The sequence below is a fragment of the Sciurus vulgaris genome (assembly GCF_902686455.1).
Source record: "Sciurus vulgaris genome assembly, chromosome: 2".
In the NCBI taxonomy this organism is placed as follows: Eukaryota; Metazoa; Chordata; class Mammalia; order Rodentia; family Sciuridae; genus Sciurus; species Sciurus vulgaris.
In genome coordinates this window covers 99,872,942-99,899,223 of record NC_136462.1, presented here as the reverse complement: position 1 = coordinate 99,899,223, position 26,282 = coordinate 99,872,942, and the positions used below count along the sequence as shown (strand labels likewise).

Genomic DNA, 26,282 nt, shown 5'->3' with positions numbered 1-26,282 from the left:
AAGTATCTTGAGGCAGGGCCTTTGTTACTAGCGTACCCTAATCAATGTGAAAGTGCTTTACACAAAGTAAATATTCAAGTATTTGTTGAATGAATAAATTAGTGAGTCATTAATTTATAAATTAGCTCATTATGATTGGGATTTCTCTTAAATTGTGGGGGCTGGAAGTGAAAAGTGTTCCCCAGATACAATCTGAATAATACATACTATTGATTAAAGCACACTTCTATTACTACAGTAGGGTTTTTTTAAATAAACTTTTGGATTCAAATAGAAATTTTAGCAAACAAGATTTCTCTAAAACTATTCTTGTGATTGATTTTTTTAAAACTTATTTATATTGTTGGTTTGCTTTTGTGTCTCAATTTGTTTAAATTATTTTGAATTTTGATTTTGTTTGCTTCTGCATTAGGCATCCTGAACACCTACAGATTTTATAATTAAAACTTTACTGTTATTTTCAAACCTTTCAGACTAAAGCAGAGAGGATATGTCTGTCAGTGACTCCTCCAAGTGACTGAGACAACACTAGCCCACATTTGTGGGTTACATCCTATAGGTGATCCATTGGGCCTGAATAACATCGGGTCCTCCATGGAAGCACTGGGAGCAGGGGAAAGTGGGGACCTCAGATAATTTAACTAAAAGCAAAAGCTGAGCTATGCAGAACATATCCTTAAAGAGAGAAATGCCTGTCATTATTTTTACTCTCTATGTATGGTAGCTTTTTCCTATGGTGCATTATAGTTGTACATAATGATGGAATTTGTTGTTATATATTCATACATGCACACAATAGGACACTATAATTTGGTTCATTTACTAATTTATAATGACAAAAAAATGCTGCATCAATGTTTTCCTTCCATATATCACTGGGAAACCAAATTGCCTATGAAGGTAGTTTGACGAAAACAAAATTCTTGTCTCCTCCCCTCGAAACCCCTTTCCCTCTTAGCACCTAAGGTTTCAGCTTTTAACATACAGGTTGTGTGCCACATTCACCTGACACCACACCACAGGTATCTATTTATATCTCTTGCTGGGGTAAGTGAGTTCCACATACAGTTGATCTTACCTATTAGATATCAATTTTTGTCATTTAATTTTTAGAGAAAATGTTTATCTTTAGGCTTTGGAGGTACATCATTGTTTTTATTTGTTAATACTTTGACTGACAGACAATTTCTTGACAACTAGCTCTGAAATACCAAGATTTGTAGTTGGATAAGAAAGTGGTGAGAGGTGAGATGTGAGGGCTGAAAGATATAACTATACTGTTTTTCTGTTCAAAATGTCTTTCTGTATTTATATTATGAAAAAAGACACTGAAAAAGTTTCAACTACTTTTAGAGGTGATCTTAGTAAGTAGGTCATAATGACCACTCTTATTGAACAACTATTGTGTTCTAAATCTTACATGCGAACATAAATTATTACATTTAGTCCTTACAATCACATTTTTAGCAGTGTAGTTTGATTCTCATTATTCAGATGAAAGCACTGAAGACCAGAGAAGTAAACTGCCTCAGGTCACAGGGTGAGTAACTGGCAGAAGCTCCATGTGAGCATCCTTCTGTTTCTACAGTCTGTGTCCTTTCTTTCCATAATATTCATGAAACTGGTGCTGTCCTATTTTTTTTTTTTATGTGAGTGCTTAAGTTGTATTTCCAAAAAAGAATTTAATGTGGCCTTTTACAGTAATCAAGATTACCTGCCATCTCAACAGTCTGAGGTAAACATTATTTTAACTAGAAAAAAAAAAAAAACACTTGAAGAAATGACAGTAAATCAAAACCTGTCAGTTATTGCTTTGATAAAACGTTTTGCCAAGAATCGTCTGTTTATTCTCAGCAGGATAAAACAAAGATTTTTCCCTGAAGATCATCATATATGTTGATAATTGTTGCTAGTTTTATCAAATATATAATGTAACTATAAAGCTTAGTTCGTGATTTTTCCACTACCATTTATTCACATTTTTTAAAAAAACCTCATATCTTTTTTACATAATCACACATAAAAAAAATAGAGAACACATAGTTTTATGGCTTACTTAAAATGTAAGTGGAAAAACAGACATATCTGCTATACCAGTAACAGGTTCTGATTTTTTTTTATAAAAAAATGCTATTTTTTTTAAAAAGTGCCAAGACATTGAATAGACTTTCCAGCAATGATTATTTCTAAAATGTACAATATACGGAACATAATCATAAAAAGGCTTAAAACCAAAGGGTTCATTCTGCTCGCTTCTTTCTTTTCTGTTCTCAGAGGGGCCTCGCCAGCTGCCCAGACGCGTCTCGACTTGGGCTCTGCCATCCTCCCCAGCCTCCTCGGTACCCGGCACTACAGGCACAGGCCAGCTCTTTCTTCTTTAAAAAAAAAAAAAAAAAAACAATAATAACAATTCAGTTGATTTGTCACATCAGGGAAATTCAGCGAATCACGCCAGCGGTGGCTTAGTCTCCCTCGGAGTCACTGTCCCTCCTCGTGGGAACAGAGCACCGCACTGAGGACAGCAGTGCGTCTTGGAGGGGCTTCCTGGGGTTCTCCTCCAGGTCCGTCCTGACGGCTCCGCACTCCGACAGCTTCCACTCCAGCTCCTCGCTCGTCAGGGTCATGCCGCCAAACACCAGAGGCCCGATGAACTGAGCCTTGATGTCACCTTCCAGGTAGACGAACACCGTGGGCAGTTCCTATCGGGATAGTTGGGTATGCAGGTGGTGTCAAATTTTGACAAATTTGACATCAGGAAACTTCCTGGCAAGTCCACTCAGGTGTTGATTTATCAGGGCACAGAGAGGAATCCCTTGTTTGTAAAGGTGTAAGACCAGCCACAAGCCCTCACCGGCTTTTGTAACTTCTTGAACATAACCCTTTCCCGAGATCTCCAAAACTTCTCCAAACTTATTCTTCAGCTGGGTCGCTTTCCACTCAGCCAGCCTTTGCTGCCTGTACATTTCGATAGCCCGTTCGTCCTCCTCATTGAATTCGTCTTCGTTATCCTCCAGCTCCTCCAGAGTCATCTCGTCGTACCTCTTCACCACTGACTGCTGGAGGACCCGCTGCTCCTCCTCCTCCACCTCCTTCTCCAGGTCCTTCAGGTCCTCCCTCGAGGGCAGGATGCCCTTCCTGCGTAAGATGTCATTCCACTCAGTGTCTGCGCTGGGGTCCTGCATCTTGCCCTCGAACGCTCAAACCAGCCAGCCCCGCCGCGACGTCCCCGCCCCTCAGCTGTCTTCCGCGCACGCGCAAAGCCCTTGCTGTCCTATTTTTTTAAGATCATTGCTTCTTCAACATCTAAGTCCAGGAGTGGGTATGAAAGATGGTGGAATGAGACAGACATCATTACCCTATGTACATGTATGATTACACAAATGGTATGAATGTACATTACGCACGACCATAGAAATGAAACGATGTACCCCATTTGTGTACAATGAATCAAAATGCAGTCTGTAAGAAATAAAAAATAAAAATAAAAAACATCTAAGTCCTGAATCACAGAAAAGAGGAGCATTAGGATGATGATGAAGATTTGGTAAAATAAATATTTTGAAAAGAGAAATCAATTATTGGACAAAATCGTGGACCAGGATAAGATCTGATTTTGCTCTGGGAGGTTGTCATCACACTGAGTACAATGGTTGGGTTCAATCCATAGAATTCTTAAAATAAATGAATACGGCAATGCCATCTAGGTTCCAAACTCTTATGGATTTCACTCTCTGTGTAATAGTTTCCAGGCTTTTAGATTTTATAAATATAAATATATGGAGAAAAGAGAAAAATAGAGTCACCACTTTTAATTTTGGCCTGTTAAGAATTTTAAAAATAATTACACTACTTACTATAACCTTTGCTTTCATTTTAACACTCCCTTGCCCAAACTGTCAGAAGAGAATATGAAAATAAAAGATTGATTGTCCTTGCAAAGAAAGAATAGTCAGTAGGGCTGGGGTTGTAGCTTAGTGGTAGAGCATTTGCCTAGCACATGTGAAGTACTGAGTTCAAATCCCAGCACCACATAAAACTAAATAAACAAAATAAGGATATTGTGTCTGTCTGCAACTAAAAATATTTTTTAAAAAAAGAATAGTTGGTCATCTTAATTTGCCTATGGATTCTACATTGTCATTTTGTTTCTCTTATTGACCTGAAATGGGAGAACTTTGTCTTTTGGTGTTTCTTGTACAATCATATCAGAAAAATGGAACAATGTATCTAAAGACAACAGATAAAGCTAATTGCTCTTACCTTGCACTTAAGTCTTTTTATTTTTAAAAAATTGCTGAGGATTAGGGGTATAGCTCTGTAGTGCAGCATTTTTCTATCATGCATAAGGCCCTGGGTTCAATTCCCAGTACTGCTAGATAGATATCTAGATATCTAGGTAGATAGCGGAGCAGCATTTCCATTTCTGGCATTTTTAATGTGAAGCATTACGTTATAAACTGTCAGTCATTTGTTTAAGGTGGTAACTGATCTCTGAAATCTCTATGCCCTGTTTGTCAGTATTGGACATTAGCCTCTGTCAGGGGTAACTGAAGAACAGGAACTTCTCAATTTGCAAATCCTGAGAGAAGAAAACAAGGAAGTTTCATTACTTCAAACAAATATTTCATTAAGTGCTTATTTCAGTGTTGATTAAAGACACTAATGTTATTGTTTCTGGTGCCACTAGACTCCAAGATCAGTGAGGGCAGAGACTAGTTCCAGTTGCTAACTGAGATCTTGGGCCAATCAAGGAGCTCAAATAAGCTTGTTGAATGAATGGGAGAATAAGTAAGAACTGCTTGTAAAAAATCACAAAGAAGACAAGATGAGCAAGGTTTGTTTACCAACCCAGGAGAAACCAGAATCCAGAGATACCCCATGATATTTATAAGTTGAATTTAGGAAAAATAAACCAAATAACCACAATCCAATGCCAAAAACAAAGTCTTTGCCTTCTAGCAGTACTTGACCCAGTATTGGTGATCGACCCTTATTTAAGAAGACTATGGGTTTTCAGGATGGTGAAATAGAGGAGGTTCAATTCCTGGCTGCTCCCTGGAGTGAAACCAGGAAAGCAGACAGGCAGCTTCTCAGCAAGGTGGATGAACAACAAAAACAACAAAAGAAGTGTTAGGGGGACTTTACCGTAATTTAAAATAGGGCATGCAAAGCAGATCGGGGACTCAGGAGGTTAGATATAATAAAATAAAGAAGAAATTCCCTGTGGCACAGCCACTGCCATGGCTGGGAAGGAAGCACCAGCCAGAGCGTCCCCTCTATGAGCGTAGTGGAGGAATAAGGGAATTAAAGGAACCCACATTTTGGGGAGGCCTGGGGCATGTCTGGATACAGAGCATTTAGAGATCGAGGACATTGCTGGGCAAACCTGAAAGACACAATATCCGTGTGTGGGGAAACAAGCTGCCATCTCTTCAGGTGGCATGCAGAGGACAAAGGGTAGGAACCATTTTGCAGCCACTGCATGGGGGTGGGCAGCTGAGGGGGCCAATTCTTGGCAAACCTGAGTTTGGTTCAAAATACAGGCCCAGTAAACACACACTACACAACATAGAGTGTGCTTAAGTGACCAGGAAAAAAATCAAATGTGGAGAGAGGTTTACACAGGAGACAACTGGTCACAGAAATCCACCTGACTCTACCCCTCCCCCTCCAATCCAACTGCTTTCAGGACCAGCTGGGAGAGACACATCTGGCTGGGAACTCTGAAGGGTGGGGTGGGAGAGATTGTTTGGAGACTGAACCCAAGACCAGGAAACATGGGATCTAAAGGTGATGTAGGGGACCAAGAATTGGGTCCTCCATCACACCAGTGGAACCCAGGGAAAATCGTTGGGGTACAATCCTCCAGTGCGGACCAGCAAGTACTGGGCACTGGAGGTGCACTGGTTTAAATCTCCAGACCAATGGCATTCGGCAAGGAGCCTGGAGCCCACCTAAGCTTAAACCCTTCCTCCAGGAACCCCACATGTGGAACCCCACCTCTGTCACTCCAGCAATCCAGAGGATAGAGCCTCATGCTCCAAATGACCCCACCTAAAACTCCTGAGAAGAGAAACAGACTCTTTTGAACTCCAACAGAAAAATATTCTTAAATTTTTCATCAAGATCATATTTTTAAAAATTCTTTTTCTCTATTTAATTGTGATCTTCCTGGTACATGGACAATTATACATATTCATATTTGTTTTTTTTTCTCATTCTAGCACTTTTGAAGTCTTTTTTTGTGGATTAGGCTTTTGTGAACTAGGATATTTGATTAGTATATTTTAGTTTTATATTCTTTTATTTTTATTTTAAATTTTTAAAATTTTTACTTTATGTATATATATTTTTCCTCCTACTCATTTCCCTTGATTCTCTCTTTTCTTCTGCTAAAAGTCAATCTCTATTGTTCTCTTTCACTCTTCCTTTAATTTTTTACTTCTCTCTGCCTCCCTCATAATTATCACCTCCTATATCACTTCTGTTCTCTCCCTGTCCACCTTTGAAATTATAAATTCATTTGCTAATTTGCTGTTTTTATTGTAGGCAATAATGATCATATAATTTGTTTATTATAATTGTAATTTGTTTATTGTATTGTAATTATAATTGTTTATTGTATTGTAATTTGTTTATAATATTATAGACATCATACTAGGAATAATTTGGTTTAATGCTGCATTGGTTGTTGTTATTATTGGTCTCCCCCTAAACAGTGACGAACTGGAAACCTTCAGGGATGCTATAAGTCCACAGGGTAGAATCGCTACTGCCTCAGATTCCTACTGTTTGATGGGTAGAAACATACAACATGAAAAAGCAAGGGAACAAATCGCCCCAAACAAACCAAGATACTCCAATAATAGAATCCATTGACACCACAGTAGAAGAAATGTCTGAGAAGGAGTTTAGAATGTACACAGTTAAACTGATCTGCAAAGTAAAGGACAGGATAAGAAATGAAACCAGAGAGAAAAATACAGGAAGTAAAATATCTCTTCAATAAAGAGGCAGAGATTCTGAAAAAAACAAAGCAGAAATCCTTGAAATGAAGAAAAAAATAAACCAAATTAAAAATTCAATAGAAAGCATCACCAATAGACTAAACTTCTTGGAAGACAGAACCTCAGGGAATGAAGACAAAATATATAATCTTGAAAATAGAGTTGACCATGGAGAGAAGATGTTAAGAAACCATCAACAGTACTTCTAAGAACTATGGGATAACATGAAAAGGCCAAATTTAAGATTTATTGGGATAGATGAAGGTGTGGAGATACAAACAAAAGGGAACAATATTTTCAATGAAATAATATTAGAAAATTTCCCAAAACTAAACAATGAAATGGAAAATCAAATACAAGAGTCTTATAGGATCCTGAATGTACAAAATTACAACAGACCTACACCAAGTCACATTGTAATAAAAATGCCTAACAAACAGAATAAGGATAGAATTTTAAAAGCTATAAGAGAAAAATATCAGATTATGTATAGGGGGAAACCAATTTGGATCTCAGCTGATTTCTCAATGTAGACAGACCCTCAAAGCCAGGAAGTCCTGGAATAACATATACCAAGCTCTGAAAGAAAATGGATGCCAACCAAATATCCTATATGCAGCAAAATTAAACTTCAGATTTAAAAATGAAATAAAAACCTTCCATGATAAACAAAAGTTAAAAGAATTTGCTACTAGAAAGCCTTCACTACAGAACATTCTCAACAAAATATTCCATGAAGATAAATGAAAAAAACAAAACAAAACAAACAAAAAAAAAAAAACCTGAAAACCAGCAAAGGGAGAAACTACTTAAAGGAAGAATCAATCAAAGGAGATACTAATTCAAATGAAAACTGTACAAAATAAATAAAATAAACCCAAATGACTGTAAATACAAATTATATCTCAATAATAATCTTGAACATTAATGGCCTAAAGACATCAATCAAAAGACACAGACTGTCAGACTGGATTAAAAAACAAGACCCAATAAAATGCTGTCTCCAAGAGACTCACCTCATAGGCAAAGACATCCACAGACTGAAGCTGAAAGGATGAGAAAAAACATCACTCACATGGATCATGTAAACAAGCAGGAAGTTCTATCCTCATATCAGATAAAGTGAACTTTAAGCCAAAGTTAATCAGAAGGGACAAAGAAGGTCATTTCATACTGCTTAAGGGAATTATACATCAAAAAGACATAAAAATCACATATATTTATGCCCCAAACAACAGAGCATTTACTTACATCCAACAAACTCGTCTCAATTTCAAGAACCAAATAGACCACAACACAATAATGCTACGTAACTTTAACATGCCTCTGTCACAACTGGATACATCCTCCCAATAAAAACTAAGTAAAGAAGCTATAGAAGTAAAAAAATACAATTGACAATTTAGACTTAACAGACATATATAGAATATTTCATCTATCAGTGACTGAATACACTTTCTTCTCAGCAGCACATGGATCCTTCTCTAATATGGACCATGTTATGTAAGCTATCATATATATTGGCATACAATTGTGATATCACCATAATATATTTTTAGCATCTGTAGGGTTATATCAATAGCTTTCTTTCCATTGATAATAATTTTTCTTGCTTTTTTCTTAATTAGCCTTGTTTTATTTTTATCAAATTTTAGCTGTATTATTTCTTCTCTATTTCATGTATTTCCGCTCCTCTTATTTTTCCCTTTCTACTATAATTTGAAAATAATTTGTTATTCTAACTTCTTTCTGATACAAGTACTTTGTTATAAATGTTCATCTGAGTACTATTTAATCCTAGAGATCCTGATATTTTAAGCTTTCATTATCACTTAGTTCAAAGCACTTTTTTAAAAAAATATTTTTTTAGTTGTCGACAGACACAATATTATTTATATTTTTGTATGGTGCTGAGCATCACACCCAGAGCCTCACACATGCAAGGCAAGCACTTCTACCACCGAGTTACAGCCTCAGCCCTAAAGCACTTTTTATTTACTTTTCTTGTGATTTCTTTCCTGACCTCTGAGATAGTCAAAAGTGTGCCCTTTAATTTAGAAATAGTTGACATGTGGGGGTGGGGTTCTATGTATCTTAAGGTGATTGAATTCTAATGTAATAAATCATGCAGGAAACAGTATGCATTATTTCATTTTTTTAAAAAAAGTAATAGAAATGCTTTTTATATTGATTGTATTGGTTACATATAAAAACTGATCAAATTGCATACTTCAAATATGTGCACTTTTATTGTACTTCAATTTTACCTCAATAAAGCTATGTAAAAAATATTAAAAATGCTGAAAAAAAAAAAAAGATGATGACTGTGGGAACTGAAGGTGTAGATCAGTGGTAGAACACTTGCCTAGCATGCGAGGGCCCTGGGATTTGATTCCCAGTACTGGGAGTGGGGAGAAAGAGAAGACTGGAGTTAGGCATTCAGATCATATGCTTATTAGGTGAAATTTTATCATTATGAAAAATACATGTAGTATTAAACTGAGAGAGCTTATTGATAAAGTCATCTTTTCTGCTGATCTCATTAGAAGACAGGAGTAGGACTGTATATTTATTATAAATTTCTATTGAATTTTCCAAACATGCAATGCAGAAGATAGGTGCCATTTTTTGAATACAGGGCTCATAGTAAATGTTGAATAATGGGTCTTTTGATTATTTCCACTAGCACTTTTATTAGACTTCCCAGTTTCTTTAGTGATACAGATGGGTTTATTTTAAATTATTTGAACAGAAACACTTGTATTGCACCTATTCTGTGCCAGGCAGTGTCCTAACTGCTTTATATGTGTTAACTTATTAATTCTTAAAACAACCCACAAGGGGGGCTGAGGAGATGGCTCAGTTGGTAGAGTGCTTGCCTCACAAGCACAAGGCCCTGGGTTTAATCCCCAGCACTGCAAACAAACAAACAAACAAACAAACAAACAAACAAACAAAAACAACCCACAAGGTAGGTGCTACTGTTACTCTAATTTTACAGATTAGAAAACTAGGGTGTGACATGGTGTTATGGTTTGGATCTGGAATGTTCCCCAAAGGCTCATGTAAGTCTTGGTCTCCAACACAGCAATGTTCAGAGGCGGGGCTTTTGGGAAGGGACTAGCTCATGAGGGCTCTAGCCTTGTCAGTGGATCAATCCATTGATGGATTCATAATTTGATGGCATTGTTGGTAAAAGGTGAAAGATTTATATGATCTGAAGAGAAACCAGAGTATTGATAGTATTGTTGGGAGGTGATAGAAATTTTAGAAGGTGGGGTCTAGTTGGGGAAGTAGGTTCCTGGGGGCATGTCATTGAAGGGAATCATGTCCCCAGCTCCTTCCTTGTTCCTTGTTTACTTTCTGACACTTGTGAGGTGAATAGCTTTGCTCTTACTATACACTCTACCGTGATGTTCTGCCTTACCACAGGCTCGGAAACAATGGAGCCAGCCTACAGTGGACTGATACCTCTGAAAGTGTGATCCAAAAGAAATCTTTATTTCTTTAGGTTGTTTTCTGAGGTATTTTGTTACAGTAACAGAAAGTTAACACACATGATTAATTTGCCCAAGATCGCATAATTAGCAAATGGTAGATTTAGGATTTGACCCTAGCACATTTCCCTAATCTTTGTGCTAAAGTGTTTTCTATTTAGATTTTGTTCACTAGAAACGTCAAAGGAAACCTACACTTGCCTACTGAGCTAAAGTCTCTGGAAGTAGGGCCCATGGTCTTGAATTTTAACAGGATTTCCAGGCGGTGCTTTAGTAATTAGCTCAGCACCAGCCAATGGTCTGATATTTAAGAACCAAAGCCCTAGGTTCCTTTTGTTGCTTCTTGCACCATTGGTCAGAACCATGATGATATGGTTGTCATTCCATATGCTTCTGCATCAGTTCTTTAGAATGGGTGTCCATGGCTTGGGAAAAAGTCCAAAAGTAATACTGCAACACTCATAGAAATTCTTCAATGCTAATGCTTTAGATGGCACAGAGAATTATGTGGTGTGAAAAAACCTGTCATTGAATTCTAAGTTGAAGAGCTATTCAATAGATATAAGATCTGGCTGGGTACAGTGGCACACACCTGTAACCACAGTTGAGGCAGGAGGATCACAAGTTCTACGCCAGCCTCAGTAACTTAGTGAGACACTAAGCAACTTGGTGAGACCGTGTCTCAAAATAAAAAAAATAAAAAGGACTGGGGATGTAGCTCAATGGTTAAGCACTCCAGGGTTTAATTCCTGGTACCAAAGCGGGGAGAGGGAGAATTGAGATCTGATAAGAGGGAGTTTGAGGAACTTTTGACTAATTTATTTTGCATATATGGAAGACCACTTATCCTTGGGAACACGTATTCCAAGATGTTCCCTAGGTACCTAAGATTGAGGAGCATACTGAACCCTATATATACTATAACTATATTATACTATGTTTTTTTCCTATACCTATATATCTATAATATATTTCAACTTACAAATTAGGCAGAGTAAGAGAATATTATTAAGTAATAAAAAATGTAGCACTTATTTCAACATGCTGTAACATCAATTATTTAAAATTTATGTATTACTTATTTCTGGAATTTTTCATTTAATATTTTTGGACCATGGTTGAATGTGGGTAACTGAAACTATGAATAAGAGGAACTACTACATTTACTTTTTTTGGTATAGGCTCAAGAGAGAAAAATTGCTTTTTTATTATTAAAAGGATGGTGCAATAGTCAGGTTTTTGCATTAGTAATATGTGGAGTCACTTTTTTAATGAGAATAATACTCATGCCACAGATTTATCCTCTTCAGATACAACTCGTATATTGTATGTTATTTATGTATCTTTAATATATATTAGAATAAGTTCCTAACATCAGAGGAAGATATTTACCTGCCTTTGTATCGTGTTTACATCCCTAAAGTCTTATTTGGTGACTGGCATGAAGTAGCTCTCAGTATTTGACCAATGCCTGAAGATCTAGTTTTGAACTTATATTCTAGGAGTATAGACAGAGATATAAGCTATGAATTGCCAAGAAGAATCACCCAAGGGGTCTGGGGATGTGGCTCAGTTGGTAGAGTGCCTGCCTCACAAGCACAAGGCCCTGGGTTCAATCCCCAGCACCACACACACACACACACACACACACACACACACACGCACAAAAAAAAAAAAAAAAAAAAGAATCACCCAAGACTTGGAAACAGGCAAAAAAAAAAAAAAAAAAAAAAAAAAAAAAAAAAAATTAGTGTAGTGTCTAGGGTGAATTTAGAGGATTATCTGATTATATTTAATTGATTTGCTATTGTCAAAGCTATTTTGAAACACTGTAAGAATAAAAATCAAATGTTAAAAAACTAATAGGAATGTGGAGGGATATAGTGATGCATACCTGTAATCCTAGCAACTCCAGAGGCTGAGGCAGGAGGATCCTAAGTTCCAGTCTGGCCTCAGCAACTTAGCAAGACCCTAAGACCCTAAGAAAGGGCTGAGGATATAGTTCAGTGGTAAAGTGCCCCTGGATTCAAAACCCATTACCAGGGCCAGAGAAAGAGAGAGAGAAAAGAAAGAAGAAAACTAAATAGGAATATCAATAATTCAAATTCATGTTTATAAGAAATGCAAATGAACTTTGACAGGTAGAGAATATAAAGCTCTATAAGCCAAATACTCATTTGAACTAGTTTAATATCCTCTTGGTTTACTCATTAATGAGTGAATTGAATAAAATCTTTGGCATAATTCCATTTTATATTTGCATGAGAAATGTGCTGTTAACTCTCTGAAAAAGTATAATTTAGAGAAATGATATGATAAATCCTATAGAAGAGGCACAAAGATTTGTGGCAACACAAGGTGGTATCAATTTATTAATATCACAAGAAGAGATTTTACCTTGCATGGAGATGATTTTTTTCAAGCTGGGATTTGAAGCAAAAATTAAATTGGGTGGAGTTGTGGTTGGAGGGGAGAATGACTTCTAGGCAAAAGCAATGGTAGACATGGTGGATCTTTGGGGTTCCACTGATTACTGGGCATATGTTTGAGAATGATCACTGGATCCTTACAAATCACTTTTCAAAGATAGTCAGATCTCAGAGTGGGCTATGGAAGTTATCATTTACTCTAAGATAAAAAATCCAAGTGTCTGAACACACACTCTTTATAGACTTATTCAGAAACCCTCTGGAATTCTTGTATATTAAAGTTAGATATGTCTCTTCACTCATATTTGAAATTTTATATATGTGCACAAATTATCATATATATATATATACATATATATATGAATGTATATGTGTGTGTATATATATTTGGTACTGGGGTTTGATTGAATCCAGGGGCATTTTGCCACTGAGCTACATCCTCAGCTCTTTCAATTTTTTTTTTTATTTTGAGACAGGGTCTAAGTTGCCCAGGCTGTCTTTGAACTTGTGATCCTCTTGCTTCAGCTTCTCAAGTTGCTAGAATTACCAGTGTGTGCCACTGTCCACCCAGCCCCCAGCTCAAAATTATTGTATTTTAAAGTTAGTAAAATATACTCCATAACGTTTAAAATTTTATTCTGCAACAGAAAAACTGACATAGATGAGCATGGTTTCCTAGTTTCTTAATTAAACCTCTTCATATACTTTTTAAAAAATATTTTTAGTTGTACATGGACACAATACCTTTATTTCATTTATTATGTGGTGCTGAGGATGGAACCCAGTACCTCACACGTGCTAGGCAAGCACACCACCACTGAGCTACAACTCCAGCCCATTCTCTTCATATACTTAAAGAAAGATAATTTGTTTAAACATTTTAAATCATTATGTTTTCTCAATAAAATAATGCCACAGTGTCTATTTTGAAGCACGACTGATTTTTGTCCCATCAACCAGAAGATTGTAGCAAGTTAATTTTGTTCTCTAAGTTGTTCTTTGTTATTTCATTCTCTAAGTCTAGGGCCAGATTATCTTATTCCTCCCTCTTTAAAATCTTATTTTGCTCAAGCACCATCCTGGAAAATTAATTCATTTCTCCAGAGGCACAAAATGGTCTCTTGACTAGTCAATGCTACTAGCCTTCTATCCCTACAACCACCCCTACACCTCCCCAAAGGATGTAGTATTTTGTTTTCTGAAATTCTGGGAAGGTATATGAGTTCTTAATTATATGTGACATTTTCACTAACTCGATTTACATAATGTACCCTTGTTACAGTTAATAACTACTTGGCTTAATAAACATTTCTTGAGTTCCTACTGTGTTCCAGGCACTTTGCCAGGTTTTAGGAATTAAAACAACAACAACAACAACATCTAGGAGTACGAGTTAGGATTAAGAACAACACTAACAGATAAACAAAAAAATAATGACTTAAATAAGACAAGTTTACTTGTCTTTCATGTAAAAATCCAGATGTAGTCCAGGGCTGATAAGGGGACTATGTAGTAGTTTGGGAGTATAGTGGAAAGCTTTCCATTTTCCATCTCTAGGGTTGAACCCTCATTCTCATGTTTCAAGATGGAGTTGCAATCATCATATCTATATTCTAGAAACAAAGGGTAGAAGAAGGAAAGTGAAGGCATAAAGGATATAATAGCTACTGAAGAAGAACAGAAGAGGCTGGACACCTGAGGAATTTTCAGGAAGCAGGTTTATTGACTGCAGGGTTTAGAGGTGGCTCATGCCTTAGAATTCTCTGAACAATGAGTACAGAAATTCTTTGAACTTTATGCCCAGTGCGGGTGGGTAGGAGGTTCATATCACAAGCGCGTTTCATTCCATCCTCTAGACAGAGGTTTCACAAGTTTTTTTTTTTTTTTTTTTTTTTTTTTGAAAACCTGGCATTTGCAAAAAGAGGAAACTACCAACTCCCAATGCCCTTCTGCATGCAGTTTTTGCTGATAGAAAGCTTTCTGAAGAAGAGGAACTCATATGTTACAAATATAGTGGGGGTTTCTGCTTAATTATGGTAAGGGTCTTCTGGGTGGGGGTCTCTGGCCTGCTTCATTACTTTTTTTTTTTGTGGTGCTGGGGATTGAACCCAGGGCCTTGTGCTTGCAAGGCAAGCACTCTACCAACTGAGCTATCTCCCCAGCCCCTGCTTCATTACTTTTAAAGGAAAATTTCTAGAAACGGTTGTACTTCTGCTTCAGGTAGCATATAATTTATCAGAACATGACCACATGATGAAATGGCAGCAAGGTAAACAGGGAAATGTGGTCTTTATTATGGGCATCAATCCCACCTAAAAATTGGGGTTCCTGATGAGGAGAAAATAGGTAATAGAGAAGGCAATCAGCAACTGTCCTCATCAAGACACAGTCCCTGCCTTGTGGAAAGATAAGAAGGAGAGTATTGTAGGAGTGCATAACAAAAGAATCTAATTCACATTATGCAAAGTTTTGCAGAGATGAAGTCCTCTGAATCAAATTTCTAAATTTTTAAGGAAGTTATGCGAAGCGTGGCAGTGGTGATGGGATAAGGGAATTCCTACATGGGGAGAATGGTCAGTGTCCAGAGGCTTGAAAGATCAAAGGAATTCCTAGTACTTCAATATGGTTGGAGCATACATTTACAGGTTAGGATTACTGAAAAATGAAGTTGAAAAGACAAGAAGGACTCAGTTCTTATGTCTTGTCTACTCTACATAAAAATTTTCAAATGGGCGGGTGTGGTGGTGCATACCTGCAATCCCAGTGACTCAGGAGGCTAAGGTGGGAGGATCACAAGTTCGAGGTCAGCCTCAGCAATTTAGCAAGACCCTGTCTCAAAATATAAAATAAAAAGGGCTGGGGATGTAGCTCAATGATAAGGAACCCCTGGGTTCAATCCTTAGTACCAAAAAAATAAATAAATAAATAAATTAAAGATACACACACACACACACACACACACACACACACACTTAAATGTATGACTATTTAAAAAATTGGTTTTCATTTAAGTTCTCACTTAATAAGTTTACAAAAGCACTAATCAATAATTTTCTTTTTTCTTTTTTTTTTTTTTTTTTTGTGGTGCTGGAGATTGAGCCCAGGGCCTTGTGCATGTAAGGCAAGCTCTCCACCAACTGAGCTATATTCCCAGGCCCCTAACCAGTGATCTTTAAGGAATTAAGTTACATTTGTAGAACATCTTACTTTTTACAGCATAATCATAAATAGGTGCCTGCAAAGATATGAACATTGGTAGTGACAAAAGAATCTAATTATATGAAAACTTAAGTTGGGCACCTCCTTATAAGATTCATAAAGATTCATCCCTGCCCCAGAAAAAACATGTTCAAAATTTCCCAGTGTCCAATGCACTTATATTACAAATAAAAAGCCAAAGGTTTAAGGTTATAGTTAAATAGCGAAATGTTTGAAATACAATATCTAATAAAACAATAATTAATGCTGCTTCTAACAGAGAAAGACATCATGGTAAATATGTAGGTTTTCCCACTCTGTATGTGGTAGAATTCTCGAGTTGCTGGAATTACAGGTGTAAATCAGTGATCATGGAGAGGATAAAGATTCTGTGTTAAAGACTGTTTGCAAGCATGGCTGATAATCTTTTTTATACCCTTTTATAATGTGACTTTTCTGTTTTTCCTGTTGAGAGGTGGAAAACTCCCTAGTCCTTGAATCTGTGCTGGCTCTGTAATCTGTTTTGACCAAGGAATGTGAAAGAAGTGACTCTGTGTGACCTAAGGAAGTTGGTCTAGCCTGTGAAGGATGAGAGGCCACAAGGAGAGGAACCAAGGCACCCTAGACCACCACTAGAATCACCTTCAGACATGAGACTGTCTTATACCTCCTACCCCAATGGCCCCTCCATTTGAATGCAACTTCATGATTGGACCCAAGTGCAAGCAGCAGAGGAACTTCCAACCAATTCATAGGTCATAAGAAATACTAATGATTGTTTTAAGTCACTAAGTCTGAGTGGTTTGTTACATAGCAGTAGACTACTGAAATAAGTTCATCCCTATGATATTTTAGATTAGAATGCACAGCTGCTATAAGTTATGATTCAAAAGCAATGAAGGCACTGCTACTACATCAATTTTAGTCTTAACACGATAGATTGCAAATGGTATTGGTAATAGTCAGGGTTTCTACTATTATGAACTGAAGAAAGTAGTAGCTTAAAGTGTTAGACATCTGTAAGTAAACTGTAAGTCCCATAATCAGAAGGAATATTTAAAAACATGGGTGTTAGAATCTCCAACAGAGTAATTTGAAACATTTGATACTTAAATTATACAGATGGTTCAGCAATGAAGAAACAATATCAAATATCCGCATTATGGTACTCTAGATTTATGAGTATAAATTCCAGTTACCTCTATAGGTAAGAATAAGAATGATAAAAATCATGTCCCCCTCCCCCCCTTTTTTTGCCCCTTGAGGTTTTTTGTTTTGTTTTTGGTGGTGCTGAGAATCCAACCCATGACCTCATGTGAGCAAGGCAAGCAGTTTACCTCAGAGCTATACCCCTAGCCCTTGCTGCTTGACTCTTGAAGATAAAATCCTTGAGTTCTGTGGTGTGGTAGATGGTCTTCAAGATGGTTCCCTATGGGGCTGGAGTTGTGGCTCAGTGGTAGAGCACTTGCCTAGCATGTGTGAGGCACTGGGTTTGCTTCTCATCACCACATATAAATAAATGAATAAAATAAACGTCCATCAACATCTAAAAAAATATATTTTAAAAGAAGATGGCTCCCTATGATTCTCACTTCCTTGCACTCAGTCTCTTGGGAAATACACATCTATACTAAATAATAATTGGTCTATGTAGCTAATGAAACATGGTGGAAGTGATGATGTTGACTTTTGAGGCTGGTTTGTAAGAGGTATTGCAGTTTCCACCGTGAACTCTCTCTTAAATCACTTGCTTTAGGAGAAGCCAGCTACCACGTCTTGAGAACACACAGGCCTGTGGAGAAGATCATATTCTGAGGAAATGTATCCTCCAGACAATTTCCAGGATCAAGTTTGCCAGCCATGACAGTGTGCTATCTTTAAGCAGGTCCTTTGGTCTCAGTCAAGCCTTCAGATGACTCCAGCCATGGATGACATTTCCTTTTTTTATTTTTCATTTACTTTATTTAAATTTTTTTTTATATATGGACACAATACATTTATTTATTTATTTAATAAATATGGTGCTGAGGATCAAACCCAGTGCTTCACACGTTAGGCAGGGGTTCTACCACTGAGGTACAACCGCAGCCTGAAATTTCTTTTTAAGATAGTTTTATTGAGATTATAATTTATGTCGCTGGCTCTTTGCGGTACAAAATCCGTGGATATTTGTCACCGCTTGCAGCAACAATTTGCACAGGTCTTATGGGTGGTGGATTGGAAACTGAGCTACTTCTATCTTTCTCTTTAGTGCACTGCTTTCTTGCTTGTTTGTTTATAGAGGATAGAGGAAATGAGATTTACTTGCTTTGAGAGGAGAGAGAGAGAGACTTTGCTTAAGAGAGACTTTGAGAGAAGGACAGGCTTTGCTTAGAGCTTAGAGGAAGAGAGACTTGCTACTCCTGCTAGCTACCGCCGCTTTTCCCTACTAGCTGCCGCTGTGTGTCTTCTTCTCTCTGGCTGCTGCCCGGCGTGTGTCTTGCTGCTTCCCAGTGTGTTTTTCCCTCTAGCTGCTGCATTGTGTGTTCTAGCTGCTGCCCTGTGTGTTGTTCTGCTTACGCTTATTTCACCTCCAGGAGGCGGAGAGCAGGGCCACGCCTCTTACGCAAAGATTAGCAAGACGCTAGATGTCCGAGCAGGCACAATTAGGATGCTTGAGAACACATGCGCATACCTTGTGTACATGGATGATAAATCACCTGAGTGTGCTTATGTCAATTAACCTCCTCGCTGCCGATGTGGTCAACATGGCACAGCCCCCAACAAATTTGTCATAAAACTTACTAATTTCAAGTGTACAATTCAATAATTTCTAGCAAATTTACAGCTATTCAACCATGACCACTCTAATTTTAGAAGATTTGGATTATGCCAAAAAGAAACCATTAGTAGTTACTTTCAGTTCCATCTTCAGCTGCAGGCAACCATTAATCTATTTTCTGTGACTGTAGATTTGACTTTTCACAAAATTTCATATAAATGGAATCATGTAAATATGTGGTCTTTTATATCTGGCTTCTTTTATTTAGCATCTAGGAGACATTTTGACCACAACTTCATGAGAGACTCTGAATCAGAACCTCCCAGCTTAGCTACCACTAAATTTTTTTTTTTAGATGTTGATGGACATTTATTTTATTCATTTATTTATATGTGGTGCTGAGCACCAAACCCAGTTTGCCTCACACATGCTAGGCAAGCACTCTACCACTGAGCCACAACCTCAGTCCCACTACTACTGAATTCTTGATTCACCAGAAACTGTGGGATAATGAATATTTATTGGTCAGCCACTAAATTTGGGTTAATTTTTTACTCAGTAATAGATAACTATTATACATGGGCTATAGGATTACTGCTGAGAAATTAAGTCCCTCTGATGTCCAAAGTGCCATTAAATCCAGCTAAAAGCTACATTTGTTACTATTAAAATTTGTGGACATGAGAAAGTATATTTATAATCATATTAACATGTTTTGTTAATAACATAAAACTTTCATTTAAAAATTTTTTTAAAAGTAATTTTCAAATCAGAAGAAATAATTTCTAGTTTACTTTAAGGTTTACACAAAAGGTTGGCTGGACAAGGAAGGAATAAATAAAATGAACTGTCAAAATGTGGTCCTGCTGTTCTGATAGGCCAGGAAACTTGCCATATTAGTTGGGAATGAGTTTTGGTTGATCATATTGGACAATAAAATCTAGGTTATAATTCCAGGAGACTTAACTAGCCAACTGATGTAGTTATCAAGAAGTCATTTAAATAACTCATGAGGGAAGAAAGGAACAGGTAGATGCAGGCTTCAGATTTTAAGTTAATACTGGGCAGAAGAAGGAAGAAGCTCACAGTTTCACAGCTGTGCAATGGGTCAAAACTTCACGGAATGCTACAAAACAAGAACCATTTGTGAAATGGTTTAAATAATGTGGAATTAGTAACACTCTTGGCAAACTTAGATTGATTTGGTATTGATAATGGCTTTGACTTGGTTTCTAATATGGTAAATGTTGAAATCCAGAGATTCATCTAGAATGTAGTATTAGTAATAGTTTTCAGATTTTAAAACAGTATATCTTTAGGTTTTGAGAGGAAGATTAAAATCTTTATGACACTTTGAAGCAGTGTTTACTTCTAGTTATGTACCTGTTATTCCTAAAACACGAGCCTCTATAACACACATTTCGTTTTCTCCTGCTATTTAATGTATATTAGTATTTAGTAAAACATTTGCTTATATGTGTGAATATGTTGAAATTTCTTCAAATTTGTTACTTTAATCTAAGTTTTGTTCTAGTTTTTACTGAAATGGTTTCTTATACAAATTAAACCTTCTTATAAAGGAATTTACTTAAATTCATTGTATTTACTTGCTTTACACAAATTTTAACTAATACATGCTGTGTCTATATGTGTAATATAAGAATTCTCTAAAATTTGATACTGTGATGTGTTTTTGAGTTGCTAATTCTAACAGTTATAACACAATAATTGCCTTCATGGATTTTCATGCATAGCAAGGACTTCATTAATTACTGATAACTTTTGTTGTCTGCTATATTTTTAATAATTGAAATAGTTAACTTTCAGTAACTGTATTTTTTATATATGTATATATTTTTAAAGTTATGCAGCTTAGTTAAGTATACAGAACCAATAATTCCCTAGAACTGAGCATTCAGTAAACAGTGTCAAAAGACAAAAATTACAACAAATTTAAAGATCTTATTTATTTTTATTTGTGATTCTAGAATCAGGCAACATTCATTCTATAAAATAGAATGGATGTTCTAATGAGTTGAGCAGAGGAGGTTGGTATTATATACAGAAAAGGGCTGAGAAAAGCAGAATCAGAACAAAAACAGACTGACCATTTCTAAGTTATTTTCCTTGTAAAGTTTAGAGCATAGGGACTTCCTTAACATGATGGCTAAAATTGGCTTCTTTGGAGATCTGGCTATCATTGCTTACTCCCCTTGTTTCTCAGGTCAGATAAACTTTGTTTTGTCTTGGTGACATGGAACAGTATTATGAATTACTCCATTTTGGTTTGCTCTAGTCTGTTGGGTCCTAGTGCAGGAGCTCAGTCCAAAACAGTGGGCTCCTATAAATTTATTCTATTTAACAATAGAATACTCCATTTACATGAACCATAAAAATACTGTAACATTATTTAAATCACGTAAATAAAATAAATACATATATAATGAAGGGTATTTTTCTTGTACAATTGAATGTTCTTATTCACATTTAAATCTTATATGTCAGCAAATAAAGTATTCAGATTCAGATATTGGGAAAACAAAATCAGATACTAACCCTGACTTGAAATATCCAGGATTATAGTAGAGGAAATTGACATACAGTATAAATAAATACATTGTTATGGGATATGTGGTATATGTGTTTTACAGAGGTGGAAGCCTCAAGGTGTTTGGGTGGGCTCAAGGAAGGTTTTACTGAATAGGTGACTTCTGAGCTCAAATGTGTTTGTCAGGGGCTGGGACTGTAGCTCAGCAGCAGAATGCTTGCCTAGCATGTGTTAGTCACTGGGTTCCATCCTTAGCACTGATAAAACAAAATAATTAAAAAAAAAAAGTATTTGTCAGGTCAACAAGGGGGAGGAGGACATTCTAAGCAGGTGCTCTACCACAGAGCTTTATGCCAGGCCCCGGAGGGCATTCTAGAGCAAAGAACATGAGCAAAGGTAAGGAAGCATAAAAGAACATAGAATGCTCTGGAAACAGCATTAGCACAGTGAGGCTGGAGACTAGTGGGTGTGAGAGAACAGCCTAAGATAAAACAGGAAGATTAGGCAGAAGCCAGATTGAACGGGTTTATCAGCCAAGCTAAGGAGTTTGTCAAACTAAGGAGTTTGGACTTCAAATGATAGGGAGGGGGAGTTACAACAGGATTTCAAGCAGAGGAATTTTTCCTTTAAAAAAGGTTTCTCTGGGGCTGGGAGCATAACTCAGTGGTAGAGCTCTTTCTTAGCCCGAGGTCCTGGGTTTAATTCCCAGCACAAGAAAGAAGGAAAGAAAGGAAAGAAAGGAAAGAAAGGAAGGAAGGAAGGAAGGAAGGAAAGAAAGAAAGAAAGAAAGAAAGAAAGAAAGAAAGAAAGAAAGAAAGAAAGAAAGAAAGAAAGAAAGAAAGAAAGAAAAAAAAGATTTCCCTGGTTGAATTGGAGAGCAAAGCAAAGGAACTGAAGGCAGTTAAACCAGTTAGGAGGAGGTCTGGAGTGACAGTAAATGACTGTAAAGATGAGAATGAACTGGGAACCTCAAACAGGAACCCATGGATATGGGGAAGGGGGCAGGGGAGAAAACCCTAAAGTGGCTCTAAGGTTTTTAGTCTTGGTGACTAGGTGAATAACTATACCACTAAATGAAAAGGACAATACCTCAGGTTATTGGTCTTTGATTCCTCTTGCTCCTCTCCATTGAACAGATTACCAACTATGCCAAATCTTTGCCTCTAATCTTACCCTTCCCTTCATGCTTCAAAGTGCTACAAAGTTATCTTCCTAAAACAGTTCTGATTATATAAATTTCTGCTTGGAAACATCTGACAGATCCACTGCCTGTAGAATGAAATCTCGGTTTCTTGAGTGGAACTCTGAGACTTTCCGCGTACTGGCATAGCAAGAGATAAAGACCTGGTGGATACCTTTATCTCTTCTTAACTATTATTTCCTTTCCCCGTTCTATATACAGTTCCATCTGTCTCCAAACATGAGTCTTTGTACTCCCGTAAGCCTTAGCTCCCGCTGTTTTCTCTGCTGGAATGCAGTCTTGCTTTTCCATCTCAGCCTGTCAAAATTCTACCCAGTTTACGTCAGGTTATGACTCCATAGGCTTTATCTATTCCCTTAGTCAACATTATCCTTCCTCTTCCGTGGTGCACAGACTTTCGTGTTTCAATCATAACACGTCTGGCGTTCTGAGTGATTTTTTAGGTAGTTGTGTCTTCGTATCCCTTCTACTTCCTTGCTGTGACTTACAGAGTACGAGCTCGAAAATTTTGCGATGAATTGCCCTGGAGCAGAGATCTGATCCCTGTATTAACCACTCAAAAGTCTAGCAGACAGTCTGAAAAAATCAGGCGACTCTGCGGCTACAATGACATCACCAGTAGGAAAAAAAAAAAAAAAAAAAAAAAAAAAAGGTCTAGAGGAATCACCTGTCTCTACCGGGACCTTTTGTTGTTTAGAATAAGCGTGATCAAAGGTGGGAGCAAAATAATTTGCGTCAGGGGAGTACGGCTTCTCTAAATAGCTGCAAGATGTAAAATAAAGTATCTTCTGAACTGCACTTTAAAGAAGACCCAAGGGCTCTAAGATTTTCTGAGGTGGAATTTCCCAGTGACGGTAGTGTCCTTCTCCTGAGGTCAAATGCACTGACCAATACACACCGCACCCAGGAATAAATTAAACACGCAGCAAAACAGGCCGGCTGGCAGCTTGTCCCCGGCGTCGTGTCGCTCTGTGGCTCCGCCCCCGCCCCCAGAGGCCGCCGCAGTCCCAGCGGCTCCAAGGGAACCCCGCACGTCTGCGCGCGCAATCCCAGCACAGAGGGTCGGCGCGGCGCGCGCAATTGCCCTGGAAACCTCTGCGAGCGCACGCGCAAGCGCGGGGCGGGGGAGGACCGGGCTGTACCGAGGAGGGAGGAGGACTTTACCCTCCTAGCGGTGGGCGTGCGCGCGCCGGTCCTTTCCCTCGGGCGGAGCGTCCCTTCCAGCACGCGCCCGGCTCGCGCGCTCCCTCGGGCGCCTCCCCCGCCTCACACGCACCCTTGCCCTCCTCCCGCATTTGTGCGCCGGTGCAGCAGGCAGTGGGAGCATCCGGGCACTTCCGCAGCCGAGCGGCGATCCGGGCGGCGGCGGCAGTCGAGGACCTCCCATGGCAGGGAAGAGGCTGGGGGGAGGCGAAGGGAGAGCGCGGCGTTAAGCCGGAGCCGCGGCGGGGTGGGTCCCGAGGGAGGCGGAGGGGGAAGTGGCTCTGGAGGTAGGAGGGGGGCCGGGCGCGGGGCTCGTCGCCCCTCTCGCGCATTTCTCTGTCCAGCCTGGGCTCCGGAGATGCATCTGCATCAGGTCCTCACCGGGGCTGTCAACCCTGGAGACAACTGCTACTCGGTGGGCAGCGTCGGGGATGTCCCCTTCACGGTGAGCGGGACCGGGAACCCAAGGGGGAGAGACCGGGGGCTGGGACTCCCTAGCCAGGGCCCACGCCTCCCAGGAGGCTGCGAGGGGTTAGTGGGGCCTCCCGCACCCCCTTTGCAGCCTTGGCGTTTAGTTTCCCTAGGGCGGGTGGGACTGTGTCCTGCGGCTGGTGCTGTAATTACCCGTCAGGGGGATGGATTAAGAATCCACCGCGCTCGCCGCCCTCAGTAACCAGGAGCGGGTGACAGGACTGGAAGGTTCCTCTTGGGGCGGCCCCTGGGTGTGCGGTGAAGGAAGGTGGTTGCAGCAGCTAAAACCCCTGAGTGTCGGTTTCGCACCTGCTCTTGGTTGAAGAGGAAGAGTCTGTCTTCCTCTCGGAGCGTGGAGGCGATGCTGCGCCTTGGCTCTTCCAGCCAGTCGTGTTGGGGCAGCCAGGAGCTGCTGGAGCCTGTGGCTTTAAACCCGGCTGTCTGTATCTGATATGCATAATCTTAACACCAACTAGAAAATTGAAAAATTCGTTCTCCCCCCCTCCCCCGCGAAAGATTTGGAATGGAAGGGTTAGAATGTGACCTGGAGAGCTATCATCATTTACCACGAGGTCGCTGTTTGGTAACCCTTCTAGGTAATATTTTAATCTGTTTACCCTTCTGGGTAATATTTTAATCTGTTTGCAAGGTAGACTGTTTTTTTCTTTTTCTTTTTCTTTTTTTAAATCGAGGCAGTGTGAAAATTTTATGACTTTTTCTTGTACGTGTGAGGAAAAATGCATATAAACAACATTTTAGAACTTCTTTAATATCTGGGTGAAATAAACAGATTGGATTAATCAGCCTTTTTTGGGAATGCTCCGTTCAAGTCAAGCTTGGTTTAAAGAGGTTTTTTTTTTTTTTTTTTAATAAATTTATACATGATCCGCCTTAGAAGAAAGTGTAGGCAGTGAGATCTTGGCTAAATGAACATTGTTATTGATAACATTCTGCTTGATAAAATTGGAAGTGCTTTTTAGACAAGGGGAAATCCTTTGATCTGATGTCTGTTTTCCAGCAGCATGTTTTTAAAACTGCAGGAGGAAAAAAAAAAAAAGCTCCAGCAAAACTGCAGAATCATTATGTAGCAGTGCATTCTGGAACAGAATTTGTCTTTTAATGTTTTGTGATTCATTTAAAATAACCCCACAAGGTTGTTTTTTGGCCATATTAGTTTTTAAATGTAATCATCTTGGCTTTGTTCCAGTTTGGAATGGATCCCTTAAAAACAGGATTTTCCAGACTTAAATTGTTACTCCTCTCGAAATCAATGGTGTCATCTGTGTTTTGTTTACATGTGACTTAAAAGAACTGTATAGAATTGAGCTTGGATTTCAAGTGAGTAGAGAATCTTTAGGGAATAGAGAAAATTTCTGTGTTGCTCAATTGTGTGGGAGGAAGTTCCTGAGGGTTAGAATGGGGCTCTTTTATCAAGAAGCAAATCTGAAATCTTTGGTTATGAAGTATTTTCCCATTATCAAGGTAGTGAGAGTTTACTGCTTCCATCTAAAATGTAATATTTTCTCACTGCAAGACTAGTCTGTAGAGTTGAACATATTCAAATGTCATCTGGAAAAAGCCAGGTTAGAACTGTTAGTGCCTAGCTGGTGTGATTATGTTGTATAGTCCATCCAACCAGATCTTTGGAATCATTTTCAATTCCTTTTCCATTTCTCTAATTCTGCCAGTCACCAAATCTAGCTGACTTTGCAGTGTTTATCAGATTTACCTCTTTTCATGTCCAAAATCACCATCTTATTGGAGAACTTTGTTTACTTAATTAATATAAAACCATCCAAATGGATTTCCTGACACTTGTCTCTGATCATGTCAGTTCATCCCCCACACAGCTGCTAGGATAATTTTCAAGTATCATTTTATATATTTTTCATGGTTTAGGAATATGTAGTTGTTCCTAATAGCTGTGTTAGGAACTTTAAGCTTGTTAAATAGTCTTCTGCTGTCTG

At 38.3% G+C, this 26,282-nt stretch overlaps 1 protein-coding gene, 1 long non-coding RNA gene and 1 pseudogene across 8 annotated transcripts in view; 1 reads left to right on the top strand and 2 right to left on the bottom strand.

Annotated features, from left to right (window-relative positions):
• LOC306655508 overlaps positions 1–24,805 on the bottom strand; it is a 30,656-nt gene extending 5,851 nt beyond the window's left edge. Inside the window, exons 1-4 of one of the 2 annotated variants that reach the window (XR_013762272.1) lie at positions 24,625–24,805; positions 15,686–15,762; positions 14,391–14,546; positions 6,001–6,063 (exon numbers count right to left, since the gene is read on the bottom strand). This is a non-coding gene — a long non-coding RNA (uncharacterized lncRNA). The remainder of the gene's footprint in view (positions 1–6,000; positions 6,064–14,390; positions 14,547–15,685; positions 15,763–24,624) is intronic. The other variant, XR_013762273.1, reaches the window with a different exon arrangement.
• Positions 2,388–3,254, bottom strand: LOC306652936 (phosducin-like protein 3; annotated as a pseudogene). Its single transcript has one exon. The product of its transcript is annotated as a phosducin-like protein 3 (transcript).
• DMXL2 (Dmx like 2) overlaps positions 23,821–26,282 on the top strand; it is a 178,885-nt gene continuing 176,423 nt past the window's right edge. For 2 of the 5 annotated variants that reach the window (XM_079129868.1, XM_079129865.1), the window contains exon 1: positions 23,822–24,289. In XM_079129868.1, coding sequence (XP_078985994.1) covers positions 24,203–24,289 — 87 coding nt within the window. In that variant the 5' untranslated portion in view covers positions 23,822–24,202. Of the gene's footprint in view, positions 24,290–26,282 lie in introns of all 5 variants that reach the window. The other 3 variants (XM_079129867.1, XM_079129864.1, XM_079129866.1) reach the window with 2 other exon arrangements.